Source organism: Chenopodium album, chromosome 21, assembly GCF_948465745.1.
Source record: "Chenopodium album chromosome 21, dcCheAlbu1.1, whole genome shotgun sequence".
NCBI lineage: Eukaryota > Viridiplantae > Streptophyta > Magnoliopsida > Caryophyllales > Amaranthaceae > Chenopodium > Chenopodium album.
Genome location: NC_137854.1, coordinates 38018914 through 38036258, shown reverse-complemented (window position 1 = coordinate 38036258; position 17345 = coordinate 38018914). Strand labels below are relative to the sequence as shown.

Sequence of the window (17345 nt, the reverse complement as noted above, 5' to 3'; positions counted from 1 at the left end):
TTAGTGTATGATTTTTATGAGTAAAAACATATGTTAAGAGATATAATTGCATCATTATGAAAATTGTAATGTATCTCGCTCATTCTACAAAATTAGCTAGGTCATTAGTTCTTGGGATCAATTTGTAGCTCTTTGAACTTTAAATAAATAAATAAATAAAATAAAATCATTAGTACATAGTTTCGGATAATCTAAAATCTGTTGTAAAAGTGTAGTCATATAATTCCTATCGTGTTATTGGAGGACTTGTTCTTTATTGCTTTTTTTTTTTTCTAATCAGTAATTTTAGTTTCGTCTAAGCCTTTAAGTCAAAATTTTTCATTATTTTCTTGTATTCGCAAGCAACGAACACTCATTTTAGTCTTTGTATTTATTTTTGCAGCTCGTTTTGTATAATCCATACTACAATCCATTATCACGCACGTCTGATTCAAGTAGCCGTGATGCTGCGCTACTTAAGGAAATAATGGCAACTTGTTTCCCAAATCTCCAAGTTGAACTAAGCCGCACAGCAGAATGGTCTCCCTTGGATGACGACATAGTCAGCATTACAATGCAATTACGTATACCCTTGTTGAGTAATGAGGCTTCTTCAAGAAGAGCTATTGATGAGCATATTTATAATTTTCTTTATGGTCCTATGCAAAAGAAGAAGATAAGACTCCCAATTTTCGTCGAAATTTGCCCCAACTAACAATAACATTATGGAAAATTTTACAAGAATAGTACGAGTAGTATAAACTTTGCGTGACACTTGATAAATACAAATTTTGATATACATTTTTTTTAACAAGAAAAATTATTGATGCTATGTTAATCAGTCACTATTGAGACTATGGCTACAGCAGACGACTCTCAGCAATATGGTTAGAAAGACTTGACAGGTCATCAGAGTTTGTTATGGCTCTGCCAGCTCAGCAGAAGTTGTTACAACAACTTCTTAAAATTTCTAGAAGCTTCTCTGTAATAAGATCATATATAAGTTGTCTTATGCTGTATTTTTTATTATTCACAAAATACAATAAAATTTCTCTGATTCTAATTACATCATTGAGCATTTTTCTCTCTTTTTCTTTGAAACTTTCATTCACCCCGTTTGTTATTTTGAACATTTTATAAATTTTGTTTTACACATTACTAGTACAAATTTACTATAATCTCTCTGTTTGCACATTTAACTACATAACCTTGTATCAAAAAAAAAAAAAAAAAAAAACTACATAACCTTGAATAAAGAGTAAAGCATGACTTGAGCTTGATAAGAGCACACTATATTACTCATCAATCTAGACAATCTCACGCTACTCACTTTATCCTCGCTACATGATCTGTATGGTAGATGGTGATCATTTGATCAATATTTTTTCTCATGAGCATTTTTTCGTATTATTAGTACTCGTATTAGCCCTGTTAGGTGAGATTAGAGGTTGAACATGTTATTTAATACGGAGTACTACTCAAAAGAGACAAGAGAAGATTTCAAATCTAGTTAGTAGTAAGTGTCACATTTATACTTCTTCTTAATTAAGTAGACCAACTTGATTTATACTTCCCCATAAATAAGTGACCAACTTTAGGATATCATACACTATTCAAAATGGACCCATTTTTGCACATTTGCTGTGATTATGGAAACTAGATCAAACAAATTAACTTCACTTTCAAGACTAATTTCTTCTTTATTTCTCCCCAAAAAATTAAATTATGATGTACTGTAGTAATGCTATGTTCCTTACCTTTCAAGTGGAAGCCCACTATTCCCATCTTTAGCATAAAGCTACCCTTAATTATTTGTCCCCTTTCTTTTTCTTTCTCCTTGCTCTAAAGTTGAAACCAACCACCCACATACCCCCTAAACAAACAAATTTTCAGTTTTCAGATTTTTTTCTTAAAAAAAAAAAAAAGTATTTTTTGGGTGTTTTTGTCTTGTTTTATTCTGTTTTTAATTAATCTCTAAACTTTACTCTTATTTATTTATTTTCTTATTAATCTCTTATTTTGAAGAGAAATTATGAAAAATATGAAGAGGGTGTTCTTGTATTTGGGGATGAGTTCATGTGTTTCTACCAAAACTACTGAATCTCCTTCTAATTTTACCTTGGAAAAAGCACTCAATTCTGTTCAATCCCCTGTTTGGGAACCTGCTGGTAATTTACTTCCCTTAATCTTCTTAATTACATAGTTGAATATAATCCGTGACGATAAAATCTTGGTTCATGTAGCCGACCCCATCATATGCTTCGAATCTTCGATGTTGTTGAATTTTGCATTTTCTAGTTTACAATATTTTGTTGTTTTGATCTCAGTTTGAAAATACATAAGTTTGCAATATTTTGAGATAAGCCTTAGTATAATTGTATAAAGAGGTGATTATATTTGGACTTACATAATATTTAAATTCAATATTATACTGTAGATAAAGTTATACGTAGTCTATAAGTTTAAATTTGTTGGATTTTAGGAAGTATGGAAATTTATAGGACTTGACGTGATTTTTTCGAAACTCGAGTCGTTTCCTTGCTACAAAAGTTGAATTAATTAGCTAGCTTTAATAATTGATGATCATGATTAGTGAGCTTAATTATACTGCATAATTATAATTATAATTATAAATGTTGCAGGTAGTAAAGAGGAGACCTTTTATGATTCAAAGCCTTGGCTAGATTCAGATGATGAACAAGATTTCTTCAGTATCAATGGTGGTAAGTATTGCAAGATTGGTTAATATACATGTATTAATTTTAATTTTTTTTGTTTAATACACTATATGATTTTATACTATTAGTTAATCATTAATTTAATACATGTGATATTTTAAGGGGATAAAGGGGAGGTTAATCTTATATTCTCATGAATCGTTACTGTATATCTTTGCATATATTCCTGAAGACACAGGAAAAGCACAGAGGAATTGAATTAGTCCGAATTTTGTGATTCCGGTTAATTACTATGTACTCCGTAGTACCTCTGTTTTATACTTCGTAGTTCGTATTAATTACATGTGAACTTCTTCACTATAGGTTAATGACAAAATTAGTTTGAATTATGATCAAACTTTTTAGGTAAATTTTCAAAATATCAACTTTCTATAATCATTATTGCTATTAAATGATCAATGTTTAAAGTTATACGATGACAATTATAAAAGACTTAGAAGTATAAACAGTGTTGTAGTAGGTAACATAATTAGGAATTACTGTACTAGTTTTATCTACTCTATAAGCTCGAGTTGATACCGGATTACGCAGTGATTGTTCCTACAAAAAGGGAGTATGAATGAACAATTTGGCAGCCCTTTCTCCATTTATTTTAGAGGCCCACCTTGCAACTACAAGTCAAAGTACTATAAATTCAACACATTGATGAATAAGGTCGAGCCACACTTAGGTGGGCTCGTTCTATGTTTTTCACCTTATCTCTATTTACTCCATATAATCTTAAAACTAGTGTGTGTCCTGGACGATGCCCAAATTGCTAATTTGTACTTTTTACTTTTTTTATTTGATAATTATGTTCAATCGATTGTACAGCTAGTGTTTGATCTAAGCGTTATTGCCTCGAATGTTACGGTTTTTTTTTTTAACATCGTATGTATTTGTTTTCTAATATTGTGAAGAATAAATAAATTGAATAACCTCTAATTAGAAAGGAATATATAATGTTTATTATGTGAAATTTAAAACACTAATACTAGTGGTTGAGATGAGTGTATAACCTTTATTTGTTGGAGGTTGCTAGTTCGAATCTAGATGAAATCATAATTTATAATTTATTTATTTTGTTAAATGAAGTTGCAAGCTTATGTGTCGCATGAATAGTGACGTGGCATTGTGACATGGTATCATATACATTGAAGAGTGCCACGTGGCACTGTTCTTTTAAAAGGAACGCCTTTTAATATATCTTATAGATGAGAAAATCAAGTAAGCTTTTTAAAAAAATATATAAAATAAAATAATAAATAAAAAAAAATCACGTAAGCTTAAATAAGAATTACTTTAATAGTTTATACGAAGGGCCTGTTCTCAATGACTGAACTGAACTTATTAGAGCTGAGGCTCGTAATATATATGTGAGATGTTATTAGTTAAATAGAACACAACCATAATAAAGTAAGAGGGTATTTAAGGTGGCTAATTTCTTTACTTATCTATTTACCTATGTGACTATCATATACAAAGTACATACATACAGAGTATAACTTTTCGCCTATATGGCTCTATCATATACTCGGGTGTGTCATGCACTTACTTGGCTGTGTGTATGTTTCCGTCATTGTGGCATTGTGCATCTAACACCTTGTGATGTTCAGATACGCCTCCATATAAGCTAACAAACAAGAACGAAGATCATCACCAAGGAAGGAGGTTGTCCGAGCTATTCAAGGACAGCAGCTTCAGCAGGGACAGCCTAACAAGTGCAAAGGCACAAGCAGCAAGTGAAGAAGGAAAAGAGACACCAACAATTACAAGTAATAAAAGTACTCCTAATAAGATGGAGAAAGCAGATAAAAAATCTGGGAGTAAATCTGTTAAGCATTGTTTACCAAGTTTAGTTAGAAGTTTAAGTTGTGGTGATCGCAAAAAGAGGCCAAATCCTGCTCATATTGCTGTTGCAGGTTGATCATACATAAACACAAACACAAACATAGTTTGTCTTGATAATTAATGTATGTATGGCTTTGTAAAGAGAGTGATAAATATTTATAAATTATCAAAGTAATTAATAAGAGTGATCTGCTTCTAATATGTCTTAACATTTTTGTAAAGTATCTGTCTTTATTATATAACAACCCCTCCTGTGGGTACTCGTGTCTAACTCTAACAGTTCATCGTGTTTTAATTGTGCATATTTTGTCGATGCACATCTATGACCATTGAAACCTCTAAAAACGTGCTAATCTAATTAAAACAAGTCAAACAAGACTTCACTTGAATAGGTTTCTTTTCCTTAGAATACCCAATAATTTTAAAAATTCTCTCAAAATGCGAATAATTACAAGATTTTAAACAAAATAAACTATTAAATTAAAGACTAAATATTTATAGAGAATTTAAAATTTATTTAAACAATTAATACAAATCAAATCTTATTTAAATTTCATTTTCATTGTATTTAATGTACATTGCTAATTATATTAATCAAATGTTTGTTGATGGGACGTAACAACATAACACATGTATATATAGTTAATAATCGTTTGGTCATGTTGAAGGCACAAAATACCAATTGGATGCTGGTGTAGTGTGATTGTGTTAGGGCCTATAATTAGTGTTTATATTGTATTGTTAACGGGCCTATTTCTTGAGCACTAATCACTTGTATAAATACTCTACTCTACACTCTAATGAGACTATGGAAAATCATTTCGTGACATGATATCAGAGCCAATATATTCTAAACACTAAAAACCACTAAACTTCTACTCTAAATTTCTAACAGATTGGGACTACACATGGTAGGGAGGACCCGTGTTCGATCCCCCACAACAACAATTGGGAGGGGATTGGAACCTAACCACTCAGATTTGATCCCGAAATTCGGATTAGCCCTGAGTTGAACACCAAAAAAAAATATTGAAGGCACAAAATTTAAGATTTAAAATTGGAAAATTAATTGAAGGAAGGAGTTCATACAATGTATTTAAAGTATAACAAAATAATTATGATCAGACGAATCTAATTATTGTACTCTGTAGTTTTCATTATATTTAATGTTCATTACTAATTATAATTTGTTTGATGATGAGACGTAACAACGTAACAAGTAAGACCAATTACTAATAATCGTTTGGTCATGTTGAAGGCACAAAATTTTAAATAATATATATATGCTCTTGTTAGATAAAAGTTACATTGCCCTTGCTAATTATTGTCATTATATTTTGGGATTGGTAACTTTTATATTCGGATTGTTACAACGTTAATGCGACTCCATGAAATGTCGATACGTGTAATCCTTTTTCACTGAAAATTAAAGCATGTCAATAAACGATAATAATCGATCAAAGCAATCATTAAAGCCAAATCCAAACATATAAAATATGATCAAGTCCAAATGATCTACACCATGTTAGAACCAACAATAGTAACATGTTAAAGACGATTCGTGTTGAAAACATTCAGATAAATCTCATTTAGATAAAACACCAAAAAAAAAAAAAAATTACTAAAATTGATAATAATACACAAGTCGATTACGTTAAAATCAGTAAAGAGCAAATTTGACATAAACAAAGAAAAAGAAAAGGAAAAAAAAATGGATTATCAACTAACGTTTGGCATTGCTGTGGTTTTCAGTTTTTTGGTTTTCAATCTCATATGATATAAGTCATGTAATTAAACAAAAATTAGTCAAACTTATTTAAATCATGATAATTTTGAAAATCTGACAATAGAAAAGTGAAAACACGTTTTTCTTGTTTCCTGTTTTTGGTTTTTTGTTTTTAAAAAAAAACCTGAAAATAGAAAACGATGCCAAACAAGCGGGTAGTATCACTAGATTCACTACTCAAGACATGGGATCAAATCCCGTCTTATAGTCGTATCTCATATTAGCACGTGGGAATCGCGTGGCCAGCTCGAAGAGAGAACAGTAAAACGTACTGTAGAACCCTAAACCCCTGAACCTGGTACTTGGTAGTTGGTAATGTAGGAAGTTGGGATTTTGCAAACCCAAAACGCTCAAACTTTCTCCATTTTGCAAAGGGCAAACCACAATAATAATCAAGAGATAGAAATAAAATGGCAAAGGAATTCACAAAATCATCCAAAAACAGCCTTAAATTCAAAATTAAAAGCAGTAAAGAGGGAGACAACAATGGTGAATTTGATAAACAAGAAAAGGGTAAAACAGGTTTCAGCAAGAAATTTACGAAAGAGAAGACTCAAATTCGATCAAACCCATTAAAGGTATCATCTTTGGAATCCAGCAAGAAGAAATTTGGGGAAAAAAGGAAGAAATTTGAGGATTTTTCAGGCAAAAGCAGCAAAAATCTGGGGAATAATTTTGATAAACAACCCAATAATGATGATAACAAGTATATCAGAAAAAACCCATTAAAGTTTTCTTCTTCGGAATCTGGTAAGAACAAATTTGGGGATAATAGGAATAAATTTGAGGAGAATTCATCAAAAGTTTCAATTTTAAGAACTGAGAGGAAGAAATTTGGGAAGAAAAATTCTGAGGATGAGTCAGTGGAAGCTAAACCAAAGAAGAAGAAGAGAGTGATCAAGATTGATCGTTACGACTTTTCGAATAAGCGGCTTGATGATGGAAATGTGCTTAATGGTAAGGGAAATGTTGTTATTTATGGTCCAATTGTGTTTGTATAAGTTCAATTTATACCCATTATTTTAGCTGAATTAGATTATCTATGAATTTTAGAGATAACCAATCAACAGAAGAAGAAGGAAGAGAAAAAAGAAGAGGTTGACAAAGTGGAATTGTCAATGAATGCACAGTTCAGGGCAATTAAACCTAGTCCTTCAATCCTTACATTTGTTGAGGACAATGTAACTTCCTTTGCTATTTTTGCTTAAGTTGTTTGGGGTTTAGATTATTGATTGTTAGTTTGTCATTCTGATTGATTTTCTTGTGTGTTATTGTTTTGTAAATCTGTTTAGTTATTGGGTCGTAGACGCGATATTGAGCTGCGAAGGGCTGGCTATAACACTGAACTCTCGGCACCATTGGATAACATACCCTTCTCCACGAGCACGGATAGAGAAAGAATTGAAGAAAGTGTATGTTCACTTACCGGGAGTTGTATTTTTTCCTGAATTTCCTTTTTCATTATTGAAGTCATTTGTTAGTCTAGCCTGTTAGCTATAGCATTGGAGCAAGTCTAGCAATATGATAAATTTTGTTTGCAATATATCTTACTGATGATATAAATGAACTTTCTAAGCCTTGCAATTGGCATTTTGTTTTACTAATCAGCATTAAATCAAGTGAAAAACCTACAATGCATCCTATTATCCATCAGACTATCATTATGTTTGTCCTTCATTCCACTGTTCTGACTTTTTTATTTCAGGTATTCAGGAATAAGATGGAGTTTTTCGCAGCTGCAAAAGTTTCTTCGTCATTTCCCCCGCCTGATCTTCCCGAGATTGCATTTGCTGGTAACTGATTTTCATCCTGTGTGTATTAAAGTGAATCTTAACCTGTGTATTTTCATCCTGATCTTAACCTGTCTAGTATGGTTGGGAATCTTGGCATTGATGTTTACGTGGACAATGAAAACTTCTTGAGCTCTAAAAATGTTGTCCCATGCTACTGCCTTTTTTCTCTAGCCATTTTGTGCAATCTGCAATGAAGGATGATTTTGTTACCTTATTGGCTTATACTCAACTTTGTAAAGATGCATACCATCTTGGTCACTTTTTTTTGGGCATAAACCTTCATTTTTGCTTGATGGTTCTTGACTACTTCCTTTGGGAAAAGGGAGAAGAATTAGGTACCAAAAGTAATATCGTGTATTTCTCCCTCCTCTTCAGGCAGGTCCAATGTTGGGAAATCATCTCTACTGAATTCACTTACTAGACAATGGGGAGTTGTTCGGACTTCCGATAAACCGGGTCATACTCAGGTTTCATTTCATCAACTTAAGACATTTTGCTTCATGCTGTAAGGTTTGCATTTAGTCTACTAATAGTCAAGTTGGCTTTTGTTCTGCAGAGTATAAACTTTTTTAATCTTGGTACAAAGCTCAACTTAGTAGATTTACCAGGTTATGGCTTTGCTTATGCAAAAGAAGAAGTCAAGGAGGCTTGGGAGGATCTGGTAAGTATTCTACTGTACTAACTTTTCTATTGTCAAGTTCCAGGATCACATTAATTTTATTTTGTCAAGTTCCAAACTCCCAATATCATATTATAGAGCTTATATAATGTGTTGTATTTGGATTACCAAGCTGCATTCTAGAGTTGGAGACTGGGAGATGACAGAGAAAAAAAAAAAGGGGGGGCAATTGTGAAGGTTTACAGTTTCTACTGTGACTGTTTTTTATTAATTTGTCAAGTTCTATCACTTGTCAATCAGGGATATTTAAACTTCATCCTGAAATATTGTTGAATTCATTGTTATTACAAAATGCCTCCCTGGGATGCTCTACTTAGTATTGTATGTGATCTTCATAATATGCGCCTAGGTTTTTACCTGTTTATCTTGCAAGAGCATGCTATATTGGCAAATGGCATACTCCCTCCATTCCAGTAAAATTGTAAGAGTGTGTTTGTGTGTGTGTGTGTGTGAAAGAGAGAGAGAGAGAGAGAGAGAGAGAGAGAGAGAGATGTCACTCATGTCAGGTAAAATAAGTGTTATGCTTTTACAATCTGCCATTACCATTGTTCGTCATTACATAGTTTGGTATGCTTTGATAACTTTAGGTGATTCGGATTTGTATATTGTAGGTAAAAGAGTATGTTTCCACAAGAATTGGGCTAAAGAGAGTGTGTCTTCTCATTGACACCAAGTGGGGTATGAAACCAAGGGATCATGAACTTGTTCATTTGATGGAAAGGTACGTCTGTCTCTCTCTCTCTCTCTCTCTCTCTTTGAAGGTAAAAGATCTCAACTTAACCAGTTTCTGAGTTTCAGTCTAAATTTGCATGGCTTTTAAGTTCAGCAATACTAGTATGTTATCTTTGCATAGTGCTGCTAGCATTAGTAACGCTTTGCATAGAGTATGTTGGCTTACACTGTTGTAAATCTCACTTTGGATTATTGGATTTGCTATTGAAAGTTAAGATATCTAGCATAATGGTAAGTTAAAGGTCTTGGACTAACTTGTCAGACTAATGGTGGCCTTCATTCAATAACATAATCTCCTTCAATTGTATCCTGATAATTTTTTCAATTTTCAGATATCAGACCAAGTATCAAATTGTCTTGACAAAAACAGACACAGTGTTCCCCCTTGACGTGGCTCGCCGTGCAATGCAAATTGAAGAGGTGAGCACTTTGAAGTATCACCTTCCCATTTTTTTCCCCTACGACAGTCTTTTTTATTAACATCGTATATAAATTCATTTGTTTCTGTTTGCAGACACTCAAAGAACACAGATCCATTGTCCAACCTGTGGTATGTCTTTCTTGTACCAAGTCCATATTTACGTCTGTGTTTGTGAATGTGAGGTAGGAAGGAATTGTGTTTTTTTGGTTCTCATAATAATGTTTGCAATTTGCATTGCCTGTGGCAGATGATGGTCAGTTCAAGATCTGGAGCTGGCATTAGATGTTTGAGAACAGCACTATCAAAAATAGCGCGATTTGTGAAGCCTTGAACATTTTTGGATGGATGGTGGGACTCTTTTTTGAGCAGATTTACATGTTTAGGTAGCCTTGAAAGTGCAAGACTTGGTGGATGCCTTTCAAATTGAAAACAATCAGTTGAATGTAATTTCTTCAATAAATTGCTAGTGAAATTTGGCAATTGGGATTCAAATCTCAGTATATAGAAAGCATTTTAGTTGTGCAATTATTGGGTGGCTTGTTGATGCATAAAAAGCTCTATCTTTTGTTGATCACCAACCAAAGTAGACTGTAGATATGCTAAACTATATCAATTCCGTATCACCAAACGATTTTGGCTTCTGAGGATGATCTTCACCTTAAGTTACTACTCCCTTTAAGATATCATTTAGAATCATGCACAAAATTATAATAAGTCTCTTGATGTACTTATTACAGTAAAAATGTAGAAATTTAACACTTGGAGAAAAAAAATATTAATATCGTGACAAATCTAACAACCTTTTAACGTGTATATTTATCCTTGATATTAGATTCCGATTACATTAAAATCTAATATGATTCCAAACAGGACAATCAAAATGAAATAGGGGGGCAGTATATTGCTTATAATTCTTATCAATATAAAATTTGACAAACCAATGTACAAGGACTACTAATCTTCCAAGAAACACAACTGCATGATTCATTGTTTATGTAAGCACAGTCTGCATGAATAAAACTTAAATATTTGAGATACTACACTGATATACTTTTTTCACCTGTTAAATGAATCTTTCAATTAGGACTGTAGCCATTGAATCCAAAACTATTTGTATGACAATCTCTATGAGAAGAGCATAGAGGTAGTAGAAAATATAGATCCATAAGAGGATGAATGAACAACTTAAACATATGTATTGCATGGCACAATATTACAAGTATTATAACTATGCTGTCACAAACAATTACATTTAGGTTTTCCATGATGTAAAATTAATATCAATGTCCTACATTACTCAGTAGAGTTGATTTATAAAAATGAACTCCTTGATCAGACACAGAAGGTGCAAAAAAATCCTCTACATGTAAAACACTTTGGAGAGATTCAACTTCAAATTCAAGGAGCAGCTTGTCATGAGCAAAATTCACAAACATAACATTGGTTTCTATTAGAAAAATATTATTGATACACCTATTGTAAAGCATCCTGCAGCCACCCACGGACTCAGCCTTTCACCTGATGCATATAAACAAGGAACACAAGTCAGAAGCTATATGGCATTTCCAGCAAAACTCGCCATAAGCACACATCAATTGAAACCCATCGTATTACAATCAAGGAGAAATCAAACACCATGCTTAACAGCAAAATACGGTAAAAAAAACACAGCTTTTCCTGAATATTGTAGGTTCACCGCTTCATCACATATATAAGCACGAGTGTGCTTAAAAAAACCTTAAAACAAATAAAGCCAAAGCTCATATCATTCACTTAGTATTAATCTCTTGCAATAGGAGGGCATGATTCATGTGGATGTCAATTATTCATTGCAGTACTTTTGGTAACTTAAGTACCTCGATAAACCTCTATTCTCTTCTACATTAAAAGATCTGCCTTGAGATAAAAATGAGATAGTAGTAGGCATCTATTACATTTTACCACAAAACGAGGAAGATCAATCATTTACATGTTTGATATAAACCTTCAACACCAAATAAACCATTATGAAATTTTACAATCATTATAAGTCAGCATTTCAGTCTGCAGAGTAAACTGTGTAATGAAGGAGGTAGAGTGGTACAGCCATTGCGTTATGTATTAATGAAATCACTGGTGGGACTGTAAGTGAACTTTAAACAGAGATGAGCAAAGGATTTAATATGCAAAGGATTCCATCAAGCCACAACTACAATACTGAGAGATAAAAGGATAAGCCATCACTAACAATTACAGCCACATTCAGCGATACAAAATAGAACTACAACAAGCTTACCAATCCTAGCAGCCTTCCAAAAGAACCCTCGAAATCTGTAAGACCAGAAATTATTAGATGAGACCAAAAAAAAAAAAAAAAAAAAAAAACAGACACCTAAGAAAAGTGAAATTACAACAAGACTAGCTCCTCCCTAAACAGTATCTTCAACTAGATAAATTAAGGTGTTATACAGCTTTAACCCTGAAATGAAACAACCAAACAAGGCACTTTGAACATAATACAAGGTTACAGTCATGAATCTCATGATTCAGATTCTAACTAAAAAAAAAAAAACCTTATTGCCTTATATAGAATGATGGTATACTAAACCTTACTAAATCTCCAAAGAATTAGCAAGCACAACATGCCTTGCACAAGTAATATCCCAAAGATTCATCTGGCTCTGCAGTAATGGTTTACACAATAGTTTCTAATATGAAGCTCTATCTATTAAACAGCATACACACTTCTAGTCTCACATCAACAAAAGAAGATCCTCTTTTTTTTTTTTTTTTTTTTTTTTTTTTTTTTTTTTTTTGTGAAGAAAATACATCTGTATCAGTTATTGCTACGCCAATATATATGACAAGGGCCTCACAAAAAAAAGGGTAAAACAGAACAAATATTAGGCTCAAGAAGATAATGGCGATAAAAGCTAAAGAGCACAAGATTTAGCTACTTGATACTGCATTGAGAAATCTGGAAACATAACAGGTCACTCAGATTTCAGGGGACACACACACACTAGCTAGTAACTACAACCACCACCTTGCCTTTCATGTGTGAGATATAAGCTATTATGATATTATCTACTCATAAAGGACCACAATAATATGCTTCCTAGTCAATGACATGCTCCCACATATCCAGTCATTATTTCACAATGAGGATCAGGGAGACCATTTGTCCATAAGCACATTGGGTGATAACCCAAGAAGCTAGTAATGGCCTTACTACAATAAAAGGTTTAAAAATCAGGAAACTGAGTTCCCAATGTTCCAGTATAGTTTACTGTCCAATCAGGTGTGGAGTTTCAAGTATACAAGTACCCAGAGAAGCATATGCCTGATGGGATAAATGATGCATGCAGCATGCCAAATTACAAAGACATTTATTCTAATCTCTCCTCTTTGCCTAATCCATGGCTAATTTGTATCCAGCATAAAGACACATTTTGTTGACAGCATAAGATAAGAAAATTCCAATTCCTAATAAATGTGATTTGGGTTACACTAGTATGGAGTACAAGCTTAGTTACACTATTAGTTGGATAATCAGCACACAATAAATAGAAGGTAGGACTATAGATAACGATCAACTACAGCTTCCTACAGACGTGAGAATTAATAATAGTATCCCTCTTCAATAAGTGGCAATTCCTAGTCCCTCGGCTGCTAACCAAACAAAACAAAAGGCATTCTAACAATTTATAAGGAAATCAATTCCTAAGGACTGCAGCTTAGCAAAGTAAAGGCCTAATTTAACATAGAGATTGCTACATCTACCCATATAAAATGGACAATTAAAATCTAATTTATGTTACTTAGATTCCCAGTAAATATTAATGTCTATTTTATGTGGGTAGATTACCCAACGGGTACATGAAGAATGCTCCATTTAGCACACACAAACTAACATTCCTAGCTAATGAAATCATCTTAATAATTAACAGAGCTGTAGAGACGATAAAATCCTTCGACCTAAAAATAGTACTAAACCCTCAGTCCCTCACAACTAATGATAATCCATGATCCCACTCAAAGACCCTTACTAAAAGTCATATCATCTTCATATTCCCATAATCTTCTAATCCGTAATGGTAATACTATGAGGGGTTTGGGAAAGAAGTTCTCCATATAACATATTAGAATCAACTCAAATTGAAGGGACATTTCACAGAAACCAAAGCCGCGTTACAGGCAACTTATAGTGATCAAGTCTCCAAGCTTCAGATATTCATAATTCAAACAATGCAGCCGCTCACAATCACTAGCATTTATTCCTCAGGTTTCAAAAATAACAAATCAAAGAACAAAAAATTAATTGAAAAAGAAATATGAAATCATACCCAGTTCTTTGTTCAAGTAGGGCAGGAAAATGCATCTTGATATAAGTGCATGTACAAATAACTAGAAGCACCACCGTCAAGAAAGAGTGAAAATTGAAAAGCGCCGACTGAAAAAATCCCCAAAAAAATCAATTACACCAAAAATTGACCAAACAATCAAAATAATTCTATCAATTAAATAGATTAAAAGGCTAAAATTGAGTAATTTTACCATGATTAATGCCTCCTAGTCCGTTCAAAATCTTCCCAAAAAACCCCTAACCAGAGAAATCAACTGTTTGGAATTAGAAGAGATTTGAATCGTGTACACACATCATAGCATCAATATCAAATTGAAAAAATACAACGAAGAGAAAGAGAGAGGTTACCAAAGATTAAATAGGAGAAATTGCGAAGCGAAGAACCCTAGATTGAGAGAGAGAGGATGAGATCTCCGGTGATCGGTGACGACGGAAAAATCAAAAGAAATTGGTCGATTCTTTTTGTTGCAACTCCCCCTCTCACTCGTCTCGTTAAAAAGAAGTTCCCCTCTCACTCGATAATAAAAACTTAAAAACCCACACTTACACAGTAATTAGAATTAATTTCACCTTAAAAAAAATAAATATACTAATAAGTAATAGATATAATTTTACTTTCTTTCAAAAAAAAAAAAAAAAAAAAAAAAATTTATAATTTTACTTTAGTAAATCTAATCTAATATTATATAAATAAAGTAGGCATTTTTGGAGAACATTCGGCACGCCACATAAGCAAAGGTATATTTTTTACCAATTAAAAATTAGAATTCTATTTTATTTTAGAATTAAAAAATTCACTTGCCACCTAAATAAAAGCGACGAATGAGATTTAAGAAATTTGCCACGTAGGTAAAAACAACGAATAATGATTTATGAGGATTTAATTTATTTAAAAAACTAAAATTTATTTTTTACAAAAATCATCTTTAGATATAGGATGTATATATCTAAGATAATCTTTATAGTGTTTATGATAAGAAATAAAAATTATTTTTAAATTGTAATTAAATTAAAATTTGTGATGCCTACCACTATAAATTGACGCATTCTACGACTCACATAAAATCTCATATCAATACAAAACCAAATCAAGCGAATTTTGTGTCCGTTTTAGGTCATCAATGGTTGCGTAATTCTTAGTTTAATTTTTAAATTTCATGTGTTAAATGTATATATTTGTGATTATTGCTTACATTGTGTTTATTTGGAAAACTTAATGATTATATGTTTATGTTTTGTTTATTGAATTTTGTTTTTACATGTAGATCTAATTAAATCAGAGAATTAAATTCAATCAAAAATGATTGGAAAATCAAAATACGAAGAGGTATTATATCTTTATAAATCGTTTACATTTTTTAAATTTCTTATAAACCTTTTTAGTTTTTATTGATTAATTTTATGATTAAAACAATTTTTTTGTGATTTAGGTAGCATAATCAAGCCATCAAATTAACTTAATTTTTATTTTTAATTACAGGATGATTGCGTTCATGCCTCAATTAAAGCTAACTTTGTAGCTTTTCGTCCAAAATAAATTGAAAGAAAAGTTTACGCCATTAGATACTTTTCAATCGTTACAAATAAGAAGCAATATCGCATGCATTGTTAGTGACAACAAAATTATGATTTGATTTTTTAAAATATTATTTTTTGGGCAATTGAGGATGATGATAAAATTCCAATGCATAGATCTAGATTTGATTTTGTACAATTAAAATTTTTAGATCAATTTCACAACAATTTTTCACTTCCGGTAAATATATAATGATTTAATTTTTTAAAATATTATTGTTCGGGCAATTGAGGATGATGATAAAATTCCAATGCATAGATCTAGATTTGATTTTGTACAATTAAAATTTTTAGATCAATTTCACAACAATTTTTCACTTCCGTAAATATATACATTGATTTCTTTATCTTTTGTAATAGGCAATAAAACTTTAATTAAAATATTATATGTTTTTTTGTCTAAAACTATTAGATAATAAAATAAATCAAATAATTAAAAAAAAAACATAGAATCTATACGAAAATATATTATCTTGAGATTTATATATGAAAAAACCGTGCATCGCACGGGCTTTCATCTAGTTAATTTTAATTTAGTAAAATAATTTCAGTCTAGTAAAAATAATTTCAATTCAGTAAAAATTAGTAAACTTAAAAAAGACATATAATATAAAATCAATAAAAATAATTTCAGTTTAGTAAAATTAATTTCAGTTCAGTAAACATAATTTAAGTTTAGCAAAAATAATTTCAGTTTAGTAATCAGTAAGTAAAAATAAGGTGAAATGAACGATGCCTAACTAAGTAATGTGTAGTAAATTATTGCAACACTCCTTTTGGAATACTACAAACCCGTTTTTGCAATAACCTACCAATATGGTCTAACTTGGACATTCAGTTAACATGATTTGATCTAATTTTCAGACGTGACCAATCTTTGATCTAATTTGTACACTTATTCGTTAGCTTAAAAAATAATCAAATAATCATTAAATAGGTACATTTTCATAATTTTTAAAGTTACATAATAAAATATCCAACGATAAATAAATGCAAATAAAAGATACTATTGGATCTTGAATGATTATTCCTGAAAGAAGTTAAACTAAACGCAGCCTCTCAATGATGGAGAAATTGTGATAAATTGCATCATTCCAGTCTTCCAGACTATAATGATTATACGGTTAAGCGACTTATTTACTTATAGCTTACCAAATTGCAAATTATATTTACAATTCTATCTAGTAGAATAATTGGTATTAGAGCATCAAGGTACAAGTAATAGACAAAGTTTTGTATTGCTAACTCATACGAAGTAGATTGTATTGATTCGGTTGAAGTTTTTTTTATCAAGGCGATCGTTGATCGAATCTACGATGTTACTAGTTCTAAGGTGATTTGTACTTGTGTTGAAATTTTAGATTTTCTAGGAAGTGTTTGTAAGTGCCGCTTGGCTATATTTCATTAATGAAATTCTTTTTCTTAACGTCAAAAAAAAAAAAAAAAAAGCCAAATTTATTTTAATGA

General features: G+C 31.6%; 2 protein-coding genes across 2 annotated transcripts; both read left to right on the top strand.

The window, feature by feature from the left end:
- The first annotated feature begins 1827 nt into the window (after positions 1–1827).
- LOC145602428 (uncharacterized protein At3g27210-like) lies at positions 1828–4748 on the top strand. Its single transcript, XM_081658618.1, has 3 exons — positions 1828–2147; positions 2622–2702; positions 4313–4748. Exons 1-3 carry the CDS (start codon positions 2012–2014, stop codon positions 4621–4623), a joined length of 528 nt encoding a protein of 175 aa, XP_081514744.1. The 5' UTR covers positions 1828–2011; the 3' UTR covers positions 4624–4748.
- A 1910-nt stretch (positions 4749–6658) lies between these two features.
- LOC145602192 (uncharacterized) lies at positions 6659–10445 on the top strand. Its single transcript, XM_081658364.1, has 10 exons — positions 6659–7290; positions 7387–7514; positions 7626–7745; positions 8039–8126; positions 8502–8593; positions 8683–8787; positions 9417–9526; positions 9870–9957; positions 10052–10087; positions 10206–10445. The coding sequence occupies exons 1-10, from the start codon at positions 6744–6746 to the stop codon at positions 10287–10289; spliced, it is 1398 nt and encodes a 465-aa protein (XP_081514490.1). The 5' UTR covers positions 6659–6743; the 3' UTR covers positions 10290–10445.
- The last annotated feature ends 6900 nt before the right edge of the window (positions 10446–17345 follow it).

Bases quoted from the DNA above. Each gene is read 5' to 3' on its own strand.
- LOC145602428 (XM_081658618.1), top strand. From the start codon at position 2,012: ATGAAAAATATGAAGAGGGTGTTCTTGTATTTGGGGATGAGTTCATGT. The intron at 2,148-2,621 runs GTAATTTACTTC...TAAATGTTGCAG, and splicing joins CCCTGTTTGGGAACCTGCTG to GTAGTAAAGAGGAGACCTTT. The intron at 2,703-4,312 runs GTAAGTATTGCA...TGTGATGTTCAG, and splicing joins TTTCTTCAGTATCAATGGTG to ATACGCCTCCATATAAGCTA.
- LOC145602192 (XM_081658364.1), top strand. From the start codon at position 6,744: ATGGCAAAGGAATTCACAAAATCATCCAAAAACAGCCTTAAATTCAAA. The intron at 7,515-7,625 runs GTAACTTCCTTT...AAATCTGTTTAG, and splicing joins TTACATTTGTTGAGGACAAT to TTATTGGGTCGTAGACGCGA. The intron at 8,788-9,416 runs GTAAGTATTCTA...TGTATATTGTAG, and splicing joins AGGAGGCTTGGGAGGATCTG to GTAAAAGAGTATGTTTCCAC.